At 41.0% G+C, this 15,601-nt stretch overlaps 2 protein-coding genes across 2 annotated transcripts; one reads left to right on the forward strand and one right to left on the reverse strand.

The window, feature by feature from the left end:
• Positions 1-8,185: 8,185 nt before the first annotated feature.
• On the forward strand, positions 8,186-10,220 carry atp5mf (ATP synthase membrane subunit f). The gene is made up of 4 exons (XM_028042926.1): positions 8,186-8,323; positions 8,766-8,873; positions 9,864-9,980; positions 10,068-10,220. The coding sequence occupies exons 1-4, from the start codon at positions 8,248-8,250 to the stop codon at positions 10,094-10,096; spliced, it is 330 nt and encodes a 109-aa protein (XP_027898727.1). The 5' UTR covers positions 8,186-8,247; the 3' UTR covers positions 10,097-10,220.
• Positions 10,221-10,511: 291 nt separating this feature from the next.
• cpsf4 (cleavage and polyadenylation specific factor 4) lies at positions 10,512-14,229 on the reverse strand. The gene is made up of 8 exons (XM_028042925.1): positions 13,810-14,229; positions 13,621-13,671; positions 12,906-13,058; positions 12,721-12,816; positions 12,137-12,230; positions 11,900-11,972; positions 11,553-11,708; positions 10,512-10,921 (listed from the first exon to the last, which is right to left on the reverse strand). The coding sequence occupies exons 1-8, from the start codon at positions 13,910-13,912 to the stop codon at positions 10,853-10,855; spliced, it is 795 nt and encodes a 264-aa protein (XP_027898726.1). The 5' UTR covers positions 13,913-14,229; the 3' UTR covers positions 10,512-10,852.
• Positions 14,230-15,601: the final 1,372 nt, after the last annotated feature.

Below are 15,601 nucleotides of genomic sequence, written 5' to 3' on the forward strand. Positions count from 1 at the left end.
AAGACGAGAGAGTTGAGTCTAGCTCATTAAAAAAAGTATCGGAAATAAAAATGGGTAATGCCTGAAAGAGGTATAAAAATTTGGGTAGTATATTCATTTTAATTGAGTTGATACGTCCCACAAGGGACATGGAAAAGGGTGTCCACTTTGTGAGGGATCCCTTCACTTGGTTCAACAGTTGAATCAGATTCTCTTTGAACAGGTTTTTATGTTTTTTTGTCACTGTGATACCAAGGTATGTGAATTTTTGTCTTTCAATTCTGAACGGTAGATTGGCTAAATCTGACATATTGGCTTTATTACCTATTGGGAGAAGCTCACTTTTGGTGAGGTTCAGCTTATACCCAGAAATCGGACCAAATTGGCTAAATATATCGAGAGCAAAAGGCAATGAGGTTGATGGTTTGGAAACAAAAAGTAAAAGGTCATCTGCATAAAGCGACACTTTATGTTCCATATCATTCCTCCAGATGCCGGAAATCTCTTTACTGGTTTTAAGTGCAATGGCGAGGGGCTCTATGGCCAGATCAAACAGCAGGGGACTAAGAGGACAGCCCTGACGGGTGCCTCTTTGTAATTTAAAAGGTTTTGAGGTCTGAAAATTGGTACGAACCGTGGCAGATGGTTGCTGGTATAATAGTTTAATCCATGAAATGAAGTTTCCTCCAAAGCCAAATCTGCTAAGGACCGCAAAAAGATAGTCAAACTCAACCCGGTCAAAGGCTTTTTCAGCGTCCAGAGAGACAACACACTCATCTGAATCTGAGGCGCTGGAATAAATGATATTAAGCAGCCTTCTAACATTGAAATATGAGTGCCGACCTTTAATGAAGCCTGTTTGGTCTTTTGAAATAACCGATGGTAAAACAGTTTCAAGTCTACGGGCAAGAATTTTGGCTAAGATTTTGACATCTGTATTTAGGAGAGAGATAGGTCTGTATGAGGTGCATTCCACTGGATCTTTGCCCTTTTTTGAAATAAGTGTGATGCAAGCTTCATAAAATGACTGAGGAAGGGACCCTTGTTTAAAACAGTCAGTAAGGGTGGAGCTGAGCTCCACAGAGAGTAAGTCTGAGAATTGTTTGAAAAATTCAGAGGGGAGACCATCCGGTCCCGGGCATTTGCCAGACTGCATTGAGGCTACTGCTAGGGAGACTTCTGCCTGGGAGATGGGTTCATCTAACTTGTTCTTAAGTTCTGGTGAAATAACAGGAATGTGAAGTTTAGCCAGGAAATCAACAGTCCTGTTGGAATTGGTCTGTGATTGTGAGCTGTAGAGCTCCTCGTAGAAGTCCCTGAATACATCATTAATTTGTTTGTAATCCGTGACTATACTGCCATCTTGTTTTCGAATTCTAGAGATATTTTGCCTTGCCCTAGAGCATGGTCGCTAATAGTTTATCAGGTTTATCGCCATGCACATAAAATTTGGATTTGCTGTGTAAAAGCAGGCGTTCAGCTGAGTGTGTTGTCAAGAGGTCAAGCCTTGTTTTAAGTTCAACACGCCTTTTAAACAGTTCAGGACACTGATTCAGAGCATATTTTATATCAACCTCTTTGATTTGTTGAATTAGGTTGTTCTGTTCATAGGTGGACTGTTTTTTAATTTTGGCTGAGTAGGCAATAATCTGGCCTCTAATGTAGGCCTTAAAAGCATCCCATACCACAAGGCTGGAGGTCTCATGGGAGGAGTTAGTGGCAAAAAAGAAACGTATCTCATCCTGAATAAACTTCACAAAGTTTTCATCAGACAATAGGGTTGAATTGAAACGCCATGGTCCAGTTCTTAAAGGGAAGTGAGGAAGGAACATGGACAAAGTGAGTGGGGCGTGGTCTGAGATAACTATGCTATGATAGTCACAGGAACGGATCTGCTGCAACCATTTAGAATCTACAATAAAATAATCAATTCTTGAGTAAGTTTTGTGTACATGTGAAAAGTATGAGTACTCCCTCTTGTCAGGATTTAAAGTACGCCACACATCACACAGCCCGTACTCAGATAGAAAGGTTTGGATGACTGATGCAGATTTGCTTATGGCATTACTTTTAAGGGATGAGCGGTCCAAAGTTGGGTCCAGCCAACAGTTAAAATCCCCCCCCAGGACCAGTGAGTATTTATTGAGGTCAGGTAGGAAAGAGAATAGTTGTTTAAAAAAATTCTCATCATCTGTATTAGGAGCATAAACATTGACCAAGGCGACCAGAGTGCCGTGCAGTTTCCCACTTACAATAATAAACCTGCCGTGTTTGTCAGCCACCACATTATCAGCCTCAAACGGAGTATTCTGGCTGATCAGTATTGAAACCCCTCGTGCCTTAACCTGAAAATGGGAGTGAAAACATTGTCCCTTCCAACAAGCCAGGAGACGACCCCCGTCCAAGCTCCTGATGTGAGTCTCCTGCAGAAACGCCACATCTGTATTAAAACGTTTAATATGGGAAAAAACCTTCCTTCTCTTCACTGGGTGGTTTAAGCCTTTGACATTCCAACTTAAAAAATTTAAATGCTGACTCATACGATTTCAGAGTGTGCGTGTTATCTTACTTTGATAAGTACGATAGCAGTGTGGTAGGCAGGGATTGAAACAAAAGAGGTGAAGAAAAGTTACAGTACCCTGCGGGACCCCTGGCCGTGACCTTAGCCTTCCCCCAAACCCCCCCCCCCCAAACATAAACAGCTGCCAAACAAAAAAACAACAATGTGGCAGCAAGCTCTTCAAAATGAACATTCTCAGAGATCCAATCTTCCAGTAACCAACAACCTCGGAATAAAAAAACCCAGAACTATCTATAGCAAACTAACCACTGCCCCTAGTGGGTATGAAGTAGATATAGACCCCCCACATTGATATTGATTTTGAGATATAGTTTACTGGCTGTCATAAACACCATAGGTAGGAAAGTAGTATTACAATAAAAATTGAGGCAACCACAAGAAATAGAATGACAGAGCTACCCTTCCATTCATTAAGTCCAATACCAACCAAAAGGATGGCCAGAAAAAGTCTATTGGAAATAGGGAAATATGACATAAGTCTATATTTACAGTACCTACTGCGCCCCGAGGAAAAGCAGCCTGTCTGTGTTTCTGAAAAAAGCCCTCGGCAAAACGTTGCTCCTTCATTGGTCCTCCTGTGGTTTTGGAAGCCTCTTCTTGATGAACTGTTGAGCCTCTTCCACAGAACCTAGAAATTTTCTGGCACCGCTGGGTTGCGTAATGCGAAGACGGGCTGGGAAGAGAAGAGCCGGCTTCAAGCCCCGCTTGTAGAGCTCCGCCATGGTGTCCTTATACTCTGCGCGCTGGGCCAGGACGTCTGGGCTGTAGTCCTCCACAATACGAAGAGACGCACCTTTGTAGTCGAGCTTCCCTCTCTTCCTGGCTTCTCGAATGATTAGATCTTTGGTCAGGTATCGATGCAGGCGAAGGATCACCGGGCGGGGAGGACGTCCTGCGGGCCGTTTGGCTGCCAGAGAACGGTGCGCTCTATCGAGCTCTGGTGGAGATGGGAGCACCTCTTTCCCAAATAACTCACAGAGAAGGTTGGAGAAAAACTGAGTAGGGCGCCCACTTTCAGTGTCTTCGGGCAGACCGAGGATGCGAATGTTCTGCCGCCTGCTGCGGCTCTCCAGGTCAATCACTTTATCTTTTAGCTTAGCGTTGTCTTCACGGAGAGCAGCACATGAGTCTTCGAGGCCAGCCACTCGCTGGCCCAGATCCTCTGTTGCGAGCTCCAAGGAGGAGATACGCTCTGCCTGTTCCTCCAGGGCCTGCCGCACCTGGTCCAGCTTGGAGCTCAGCATGTTGACAGAAGACCTGAACTCAGATTTCAGATCCTCACCATGCTGCTGAAAAAGTGCGGTGATAGCATCTAGCGTTAAGCTAGCGTCCTCCTTCTTACTTCCTTTCGCGCTCTTACAGGCCATCTCTAGTGCGTAAATAATTAAAAATACTTGCCAAGATGTTTTTTGTATTGATAGGTGGCGTAGAATTAGTTTTCTGTGGGGTGAATTTAGTTAAAAGTCTGGATTTTTCCGGAGCAGTCCGTTGCTACGTCTACCCTGCCCGCATGGCAAACCGGAAGTCCTGCAATGTGTAACTTTCACAAAAATCTAATTTTCACATATTCGTTAAAGCCGTCCCCGTGTTGTGACAGCTTAGCATGAGACAGATCATCTGTGAAAAGAACGGCTTTCTCCACCTCCTCCGTGAGCTACCGTTGCCGACCAAAAACACCCAATCAGAGCCAGGAGGACGGTCTCACCGCTGTTAATGAGGCTCATGTTCGCGCTGCTAAATGTACCAATGGAGAAACAAGTTTACCGTTCCAGGAAAACTGTTCATCCACTCTCATTGGTAGCCATGCTAACTAGCCTTAGCATTCGTGGCTGGATATGTTGTGGTGGACCAGCTGTAGTGTAGCAGAGAGAAAAGGGGAAGTGTGTGAGGGTGATTGACAGCGCTAAGACCCTCCTCCTGCCTCTGATTGGTTGCTTCTGACTGAATGCTGTTTCTACAGTTAGCAATGGGAGAAGGCAGCGTCTTTTTTTTTCGTCTTTTTTTTTTTTTACTGTCATAACATAATAATAATTTGACCAAATAAGTAAAAAAACATATTTTTATAAATGTTACATGCTGGAAATAAAAAGGAATTGTTTTAACTGAATCTCTGCTGGTTCGGTTTCTGCTTCTAAATCTTTATACAGCCACATTTTGTAAATATGGCATCTCTTCTTCTACTATAATATTTCATAAGGTTGGCCTTATGAAATAGGGAGGGATCTCTGACTAATTATCTTCATCTAATCTCTACGGAGCTGGTCTCTTATGTGTTTTCTGCAGGATTTAGGTCTGGAGGCTGAGATGACGTTGGAAGGACGTAGATTTGTTTTGCTTGAACCACTTCTGCTCTGATGCGACTCGTTTTTAGTTAGATGTCGCCAGAATTTCTGTTTTTAAAGTCGTCGTATTTAAATGATTTCCAGCAATTCACCAAACAGATTTCCAGGGTTTCTGGAAAGGAAACAGGCCCACAGCATCACAGATCCTCAACCGTACTTTACAGCAGAAACTAGGTACTTTCCCACATTATTCATCCTCTGTTTCAGAGTCAACCCATGGGGAATGTCACATCTAACCACATTGTTTCCAGTAAAAATCCCAGCATAGGAAACAAAATGCCACATTTATGTTTGTAATGAGAGGAGAAAACAACCAGGTGGCAGGAAAACAGTAGCTTCTAATGGTCGTCATGGAGACTTAGTTACTCCAATAGCCCACATGTTGCTGTGATTTTATTTATTTATTTACTATCCTGTTGATTGTGCATTACACCAACAGACACATGGATCATTTTCTGAGTCACATCATATGTCTTCCCCTGGGAAACAGGAACTTGTGATTTACAAATTAAAGGTTCCTCAGGGGGTGTGCGGTGGTGGCGCAGGGGTTAAGCACAACCCACATATTAGTCCTCGCCTTAGTCCTCGACCCGGCTGTCGCAGGTTCGATTCCCGGCCTGTCGACCTTTGCCGCATGTCTTCCCCCTTCTCTCATTACCCTCTTTCCTATCAGTTCACTGTCAAATAAAGGTCACTAGAGCCAATAAAATCTTTAAAAAAAAAAAAAAAAGGTTCCTCAAAGGTCAACTTAAAAAGTATTGCATAAGTGAAAAAGAATAATTTAAATACAATTAAAAATGTGTATATTTTAGGAGTAACAATAATAGATGCAATTAATTGTAATTTAAAAAACAATTGATTAGTTAAAGGAAAAGTTTAGGAAAAAATGAGGGATAGATTTTTCTCATTTTTTTGAGAGTGAGATTGTGCTGCTTCATTGCCAGAGGTGCCAACATATTTGTCTGGATCTTTAAATGCATAAAATCCATGTTTTGCTTTTTTTTTATTTAGATGAAGACATATTTGAAATGCAAAATTAATACAATAACAATTTTAGAATCTTTATTTACAATTGAAACAGAGCATCGTTAATTTGTGGGGGGGGGTTCTTGGCTCCTTTTCTGTCGTTATCTCATCCTGAACTTGGTTCCATCCATCTGATGGAAGCCGTTAAAGGGAAGCAGGAAAAATCAGTCTAATAAAGCAGAGAGGTTAGTGGTGATTCTTGGACGAGGGCCCGTTTCAGACTCACACACACACGCCTATTCACTGTGGGTATGGGGGTGTGTGGGTGTGTGTGTGGGTGGGTGGACTGAGGTTATTGATTAGCGGTTGCATTGAGCTGGGACAGGAGCTCCGTACTACCTCTGCTGCTCTCTCTTTCTGTCTCTCTCTCTCTCTCTCACACACACACACACACACACACACACACACCCTAACAGGCCCCAGTCTGCACAGCTATATCTTAGTGAACATTTTGTATCAGTGCTGCAGGCTGTTGAGCTCCACATTGATTGTTTTTTTGTGTTTTTTTTGCCATAAGAAAAATTATTCTTCTGATTGAGCCTCAGGAGACACCAACATTGTAAACCCTTCAGGTCGTTATTGTAAAAATACTTATCATCAAACATGATGTTATTTAGAGGGGAAGGGGTTCCTGCAGTAAGGGTGATAAAGAAAATGGAGCAAGGCACTAAACTATGTTTTGTTGCCTGTTTAGGCTGCTTTATGTCCCGTATAAATCCTGTAAATCCCAGTGTCTGTTTGCAGTAAATTTGTGAATGCAATTTTGTTTTGAAAAAAAAAACCCTGAACCAATGAATGCCCTTGATTCAAACTAGTTGGAAAGTGTTTAGCATTTTTTCATGAAGCACAAAAGCTACACAAACAAAATGAGTATCAAAATGCAACACAAGATGAATCACTTGTCCTTCAAAAAACATTACGCATGAATCTCTTGCATGAAAAGATATGTTACCATAACAATAAACCTCACAAAAATGTTTATCACATGGGTTTGATGTGAAACAAAATACAAGTATGTGGGAAAAGTAGCTTATGGCCAATGTTGGGTAAGATAAGATACTGTGGATTTCTCTTCCGAAAAAACTCAGAGTATTTTTAGAGGGCTGGGCATTATGAAATACCACTCTGAAAAGAAATGGGTCGTCACTGAGAGTTTAGACAGGATCATAATATTTTCACTGAGGCTCTACCTGATTCCTCAGTCTTTGAACATTTACAAGGTGTATAAATTTACAAGATGTAAAAATCTAATTCAGATCCACAAGACCGTCCTCAGGACATGGACAGGTCGCGAATGTTATTTTTGATTGTAGAGCAGCTTTAAAAGGTAGTAATAATAATAATAATAATAATAATAATAATAGGCTGCTTGCCATAAGGGTATAAACAAAAATCAGAAAACACTGATTAATATGAATAAATGCATGTTTAAAGTTTATTTTGCTGCCATCCGGTGGACACATTAAAAATTGCAACAAGGATCTGTTTTATATTTTAACATTTGGTTCATTACCAGTGATTCTTTTCCCACTTCATGAGCCCTAATCAGTTTTTCTGTTGGCGAGCTATGTTTTGTGCTTCCAATAAAAATAAGAAAAATAAAAATAATAATTAAAAAAATACATTTGCAACTTATTTCAATGAAACTATATTCTCGCTCTTATGTGTAACTGACTGCTCCTCGGGAAAAAAGGACATAAATAACATGGACTTATTATCTACGTTATTACTTCTAAGATGCTGATATAATGTGGTTAATTTATTTCTGGCAAATTTCAAAAACATATTTTGACACCATGTGGACTTGGAGGAAACGGCAAATTTGTTGACAATGTAGCCTATCTAGGGTACTTTTATGTTTTATAAAAAATTTTGCGCAAGCTACCGAACAGGCAGGGGAAAAATGTCTATAACAGAAGCTTTTCCGGGTTTTTTTTTTTACAATGAAAGTGCTATAAGCTGAATTTTCTTCGTGTGTCTCCTCTACCTAATGCTGTAAAAAGCTGCAGGCTCAAAATGTACATCCTTTTATTTACCCATTTATTTGATTAAACTTCTTTGTCTCAGACGGATTTGTTAGATTTTATACTTGTGTTCGCTTTGCCTGAAAATAAAAATCATTTTAATCAATTAATATATGTATTTGCTTTAGCTAATGTATCTTAGATATATTTTGTTGTTTACAGTCATCATCTTTTCAGAAGCTTTCCGATATTTATTTTATTTTATTTTATTTTACGGTCAAAAATACACAAATCATTGTTCGCAGTAGCTTATGGGGAACTCAAATGGGCTCAAATTACGACTCCATGTCCCACAATGCATCTCCCACTTTTATTCCCATCATTCCCCGCTGCAACCCCTCCTGTACCGGTCAAGATGGCGGACAAACCAGGTAGCTTAGCGTGTCCTCTGCTGTATTAACCGTTATTTAATATATTTTATAGGCTTTGTTGTGTGCATATGTCGACTGTTTCAGTTGCTGTTTTAGTTAATTTCTCATTTCGGCGGTGATTTACTCCGCTGTGTGAGTGTTTCGGACATGAAGGCCGCACTGAATCCTTTGACTCACGTCAAGGACTTTGCGCGTCAGCTGCAGCTCCATTTAAAATATCAACTTCTATGAACTGACAGCCTTTATAGTCACAAAACACACGAAAAAATTACTTTTGGTTGGGATGACGCACTTTTAACCGCGGTTTTGTTATATATAAACGTCTTTTTAGGTTAGCTAAACTGGATCCAAGCTAACGTTTTGGATGTGGTTTTATGAAAAATAAAATAGTTGAGTATGCTGCCGTTTCTTACCTTGTTGCCATGTCCGCCCCTCTGATCAGTTCCAGTTGTCGAGAAGCGTCTGATGGATGTGAAGCTGGGAGAGTTGCCGAGGTGGGTCGCAGGTCGAAACTTGACCCCGACCGGACTCGTCGCAGGGGTCTTCGGAGGTGAGCTAACCGGGAGCAGACTCCGTATCACCCATTCATCTGTAGGAATCCGTCTCCATTTTCATCAAGAAGGAAATGTTTAGTTTAGGAAATTAGTCTGACTTTTTGCACGGTACCAGTTCTTATCCGGTCTAGGGGGTCATAAGCAACGGCGCAGTGGTTTTGCATTCATACTTTTAACTTTGCGTTACCACTGGACGTGCAAAGCATCTTAAAAAACATACGTATGTTAATTGTGACCCACATTTATCACTTCTTACTCCGACCACGTAAAGATGTGCAACACACTGAATCGCACTCATTCTTGTAATACCAGTATTTGCAATATAACAGTTGCAAAAAGCTGCTCAGATGAAACATTTGGCACATTTCAAATGTCACCCATGTACATTTTGCATGTAGACACTGTAATGCAAGGTTTCCCCCAGAAAACGTGCCAAGCCCGGTGGTTAGGGCGCTATGGCCGTCATTCATCCAGCGGCCCGTCGTGTTTTTCAGTTAAAAAAGGTTTAAAGTTGACAGGAAATTTGAACACAGCACACAGTAATTATGTGTTATTGAAAGATTAACACCTGAACACCAACAATAAAGTCTTAAAAAATGCAAACATTTTAAAAATACTCAAATAATTAAGCAATGCTTAGCCTGGTGGCCCGCCAGGTTAAGCCTCTTACAAACTTACACTGCACCAGATGCCCTGACTTGGATGTATATATAATTTTAGTGACTGACCTGATTGTAGTTTAGAAAAATGATGAAAATTGTCAGGGAAATGTGGGTTAAATATTAAGATTTTCATTACAATATTCATAAATAGTAGTCCAGCTTCCCTAGTAATCCATCCAATTGGCCAAATGTGTTTTTGGAAGGCAGTTTGAATACTTGGCCTCTGCCTACCAAATATTGCAATCAGTGGTTAATGTTATCAGCCCAATTTCTTTTTTTTTTCTTTTTTTTTTAAAGAGTTAACTTTCAACTGTCCTTTTCCAGCCTATGACAGGTACTACAACAAGTACATCAATGTAAAGAAGGGAGGCATTGGTGGTGTCGCCATGTTTCTGTTTGGATACGTGGCCATCAGCTACCTGTGGAGTTATGAGCACCTCAGTAAGAAAAATGCAACTTGTACATTTCTCATACATCAACATGAAAATATTTACTACTAATATTTTGCTTTCATTCATTTTCCAACAGAGCACGACCGCTGGAGGAAGTACCACTGAGCGCCTTCAGCAGCCATCACACCGTCAGGGGTGGAACCAGCATCTCCCCTCGCTCTTTATATGCTCAGCTATATTGTGTTAGTAATATGTGACTGTTGTGACCAATAAAAAGTATATAAACATGCGAGAGTGTCGTTTTCTGTGCAGCAACACCTCGAGGTTTGACAAAAAACGCCATTTATTTGGTACAGACAATAAATCCTGACTGCATCAGTTGGCTGTGAACAAAAGCACCCCGGCTGATCCGTACCGCCGAGGCTCGGTCCGAGGCCGCCTCTGACGTCCGCGGTAGAGGCGGCCTGGTTCCTGCTGCCGCTGTTTGTTACTCTGCAGTCAAGACGTTAGGGCAGCAGAATGCTGGTGCAGTCATGTGGCCTGAGATGTACAGTAACAAAATGATGATAATGCGCTCGTATGGATGTTAACAGGACTGTCTTCATTTGTTTAATTCCTCCGTTTTACAAAGTTGTATGTCCAGTAAAGTAAAAAAAAAAAGATTTGAATGTTGTACATCAGCCCTTTTCTCTTCTGCAACGTAAATCTGTTTATGTCCTTAACTCATTCGGTGGTGTTTTTTTTCCATGTGGCAGTAAACGGGAGTAATTTAGTTTGGAGTTCACGCTGCCCGTTTCTCCTTGTGGCTGGCTCCACCTCCATGTGGAGAAGCCGGCGGTCTCGGAGGCGCCCTGCCTTCAGCCGCTGTGACGTCCGGGGCACCTGGTGTCCATGTTGGATTTAAACCCTGGAGGCTGAAGGCTACTGTCCGCTCAGGAAGGCAAGGTGACCCTTATTACATTTGTTGGCGTAGTGGCCCTTCTCTCCACACTGCCGACAGACAAAACAAAAGGTTCAGTGATTAAATCAGGGCTGCAACTAACCTTTATTTTAATAATTAATCATTTTAATGTTTAAAAAAAATAAACTGACACATTCTGCAGATTTTCCATTTAACCACTTGAGCCTTTTAGAAACGTGTTAAGGATGCAAATAGCTCAATTATGTTTTTGTTGGGTTTTTTTTTAAAGAAAAACATTTTACTGCCAAAAATGCAGTAACAGCATGCATCTAGTGTTTGGTTCATTTGTTGCAAAGGATGCATCTGCTGCTAAAAAATACTGTCTACTAATCTGTTTTTGGATTAATAATTTGATTTTTGATTTATTTTCTTAGATATTGGTTTTAATCTTTCATTGATGTATTATTTAATTATAATAATTTATAACGATTATTTTATTGATTAATTGTTTCAGCCCTACTTTAAATATTCAAAATTCATATCGCTCAAGAGTTGGAAAAGGCGTAAAACTCTTCATATGCGGACAAAGTTTTAACATTCAAATTTTATTATAAAACCCAAAAGGTCCATCCTAGTCCCTGAATCAGTTATTCATACAAGACACTATAAGTTATCCTAATTACATTTTTCGCCACAAGGAGATTCAATGTGACGCCTCACCTTATAGCAGGTGACCTGGTCCAGAGGCCGAGGCCCTCTGTTGACGGACATGTGGTTCTGCTGAACTCCAGAGTTGATGTTGTTCTGCGGCCGCTGGATGGGACTGGTGTTGGTCAGCTGGATGAGAGAGAGCGATGAGCGGTTGACAGACGCAGCCTGCAACAAGAAACAAACTCTGGCAAATCAACAACAGCAGCAGCGAACAAACGAGGTGAAGCAAGAGTCAGATGGGTTTAGTGAAGCCACAAAGAGTCAGGCGTCTGCCATTTAAAGCTGGATATTAGCCCAACTGTTTTACTGCAGGCTTTCCAACAAGCGAGTGTATATTCGTGTATGCATCACGTTACCTTGGTCTGAATTTGTGCTTGTTGTGGCAGAGGAGGCTGTTCGGACGTTCCCATTGGCAGCTCAAACCGAGGACTGTTAGAAAAAATATATATGTTACCTTTTAAGTCTATAAAACAGTCAGATTTGAAAATATGTATCCAAGAAAACACTCTTTTTTTTTTTAATGAAATGTAATCTTTATTTAAAAGGAAAAAATATGTGATAGCTGTAAAACTGTAACAAAGTGGTGGACTTACTGCATAAATTTACAGGCTTTCCCTTCAGGACAGAAGCCCACCAGGTAGTTTACACAGATTACCCGCCGTGTGTGTCTGTGTCTGCAATCGGGACCTGTGGCAGGAAAGAGTCACACAAAATTAGAGGAGACATCTATAAAATAACGTCAAGATTTCTGGGCACTCTGCAAGCATCTTCACATCTCACGAGTATTTACACATTTAGTCAGGACATCAGGACACATTTAGTCTGTTGAGAGTCTCCCACGAGACTCTCAACAGGATTTAGATCTGAACTCTGTTTTGATTTAAACCAGTCCTCTGTAGGTGGCGGATCTCCCACCCTAACTAATAGTTGTCCTGTCAACAAACTATCACACAGGAGCTGGGAATCTCTCCAGCTTTTGTTTCACATCTCTTTCATAATTGTGTGAGATTTTGTGTTGGTCTATCACTCATATTCACAATAAAACACACTAACATTTGTGGTTGTAATGTGAAAAGTACAGGCACCAGCACCCCTTCTGAGCCCACTAGGGTGTAAGAAAATGGATGGATGGATGTGAAAAGTACCAAAAGTTCTCCAAGGGACAACTGGACCTCACCATGTTTACAGAATCCTCGGTCGTACCACGGACAGTCTTTGATCTTTGACTCTGGATCAATGTGCAGGAAGGGACACTCCTTGTTGCTACACTCTCCTGAGGGTTGAAACGCACTCATTGGCATCAAACGGTTGGTGACCGACCACCCCGGGTCAAGTACAATTGAAACGCGAGCGCGAACCAACCGAATTTCGAGTAGAAGTAGCATTCAGGCATCTTCGTCATGTCGTACTCGTGGAGAAACTCGCACTGGTCTCCCTTCTTGCACAGGCCTCTGAGCCAGTGTTTACACACCACCGTCTTCTCTCCGCTGATGTGACGGAATGGACACATCCCGCCTGCAAAATGCAACCCGAGGGATTACAACTCATCACGCAGAAACGATTGGGAAAAAAATTATTTCAACCCTAACTGTTCTACTAATAAGTCTATAGTATCATCCTCAGAACAATAAAATTGTTTGCTTATTTTCCCCTACAGGCATATTTACAAAACATTTTAGTCCATTTTTTATATATCCGTGGCATCTGTGCAACTTTACTGTTGCTCAGCTTTTACTGTCAGTAAATGTTAAGTCTGCCTTTTTGATGTTTAAATTTGACACGCACATTTTGTACATTTTAAATGAACCAAATCCGTTGCACATTCCGTTGTAGTGAAGTTCACCTTTCCATATAAACTATACTGTATCTGTGTTGAAATTTTGCCCTCACTGTACGGTATTTTTACTCTTTATTCAGTTTTTTTTTCTATATTTTATAAATGATCCAAGAAGGATTTTAGATCTAGACCATTTAACACAACTGCTGTTAAAAGATAAGAGCTGCTGAGATTAGATTTCTGAACAGAGGTCTTTTAATGGTAGCCGAGCTGCGAACACAACACCTGCGGTTTCTTTACCTTTCATACAAGTTCCCCTCATGAAGAACTCACACACAGCTGACCCGGACTCTGAAAGCAGACACATATCATCACACGGTTAATAGAAAGCTAAAGAGAACATGTGCGTCCACTGAAGTTTAGGGTCTGCTAGCTCCTCCAGCGGTTCATACAGAGCGGCTAGCAGCGGTTAGCAACAGCGGCACTTACTATCCATGCCAGGGAAAGGTAGAGGCTGCGCTCCGAGCTGCTGCTCCACAGCAAACTCCAGGTCAAACTTGATGTGATCCACGTTGGCCAGTAACTCCTGCATGTCTGCGTCGGTTTGCAACTTTCAAACTCAAAACAACTGTACGGTTAGTTTTCCGTTGAGCTAACCTGCAACCGAACCCTGTTAGCTAGCAAGCTAACCAGTCTCTGGCAGCTAAAAGGGTTAGCTAGGCTAACCGACGAGCGAATAACGACCGCAAACCATCGACGATGTTTTGGTGTGTAGCTTCGGTGTGTCAAAAACAGCCTGGAAACATGAACATGGCTCGTAGCTGTCGGTGTTTTTATTATCGGACGGCTTCTCGCTCCGTGTGAGGAGGCGCGCGCGCACCAGCAGCAGACAGACAGCGCTAATCGATGCGCGAGTTGTTACTGATCATCCCTCACGAGATGTTTTCATTTCTGGTAGATTATCGAGATTTTCAAAAAGTATTTTACAACAGTGGAAACAATCAAATATATCACAGAAGTTGTCACAATTTTAAATGTTGACCCAAGCTAAAATGCTTTGATAAGTATGTAAATACATAGGCTATTTACAAACTGTATTTCTCTTTACCTTTTCTTTTAGCGTAAGATCTTTCTGTTATAGAAAATCACCAGCACATAAATAAGCTGCAATTATGATAAATGTTACATATTTTTTCGATAACGTCTTCTGACCTGAAGTTAAAAGAATAAGTGAAATCGTTATTTTTTTTTCACAATTCAAATTTCTTTAAATCTAACACTTACAACATAAGTACCTAAATATGTTTTCATATTTTTTTAAAAACTAACACTTGCGTGTTTTTATTTTTTATTTATTTAAAGATTGCAACAATATTGGTTTATTTGTGAAATTCTTTTGCATTATTTACATCCAGAATTTTCTTTTTTTTTAAAATATTACATTGCATTATTTCCTGAAGTGGCTTGTCAACACGTCATAACTGTGAAAACAATTCAGAAGTGACATAATATTAGGGATTTCTTCAATTGCACCGTCTTTATAGCTGCAGTGTGAAACATTTTTGCTACAACATTTAAGCTTGTCTCTATGCCAAATAAATAAAATAGCTACACATAAAATTTTGTATCCAACCCTGTTCAGCTAATTGTGGTTTGGATTACTGCTTGAGCGAGTCGACTATTATATAGTGTGAGAGAAACCCGTAATCATGTTACCCAGTTCACCTACTGTAGACTAGCAGTAGATTATGAAAAGTGTGATTGAAATAATTAGTAAAGAAGCAAAAAATGACACACATGTGGCTAGAAAACATTCCATAACAGACGGATAATTTTTGTACCTGAAATAAAAATCAGTCATAAAATTAAACTGGTACAAAACAACATGTAAAGACAACAACCGGTGAATGGGAATATCAGTCCAATTTGGTTGTGGATCCCCTCACTGCTTCATCCCCAACATGATTTCTTATCCACATAAGGCCAACAACCGAACCTTCACCTGTGCAAAATGACAAAGGGAAAAAATGGCCACCACCTGTTTTAAAGACATAATCGAGTGTTTGGATTTGAGCAGTGACCCAGCCTGAGTGTCTGCAGTTCAGGAAGGCCCGGCATGGGGAACTGCCCAGCGAAGGCCTCCACCTCCACCCTGACCTCTGACACCCGCTGCTGGAACTTCCCTCCCCGAGCCAGCGCCTGGACGAACTCCTTCAAGTTGGCCTTGGGGTCCAGACTTCTCTGCACTTCCAAAGTCAGCTCAATACCTGCAGGGAGAAAG

This window comes from Xiphophorus couchianus, chromosome 16 (assembly GCF_001444195.1).
Source record: "Xiphophorus couchianus chromosome 16, X_couchianus-1.0, whole genome shotgun sequence".
Lineage (NCBI taxonomy): Eukaryota > Metazoa > Chordata > Actinopteri > Cyprinodontiformes > Poeciliidae > Xiphophorus > Xiphophorus couchianus.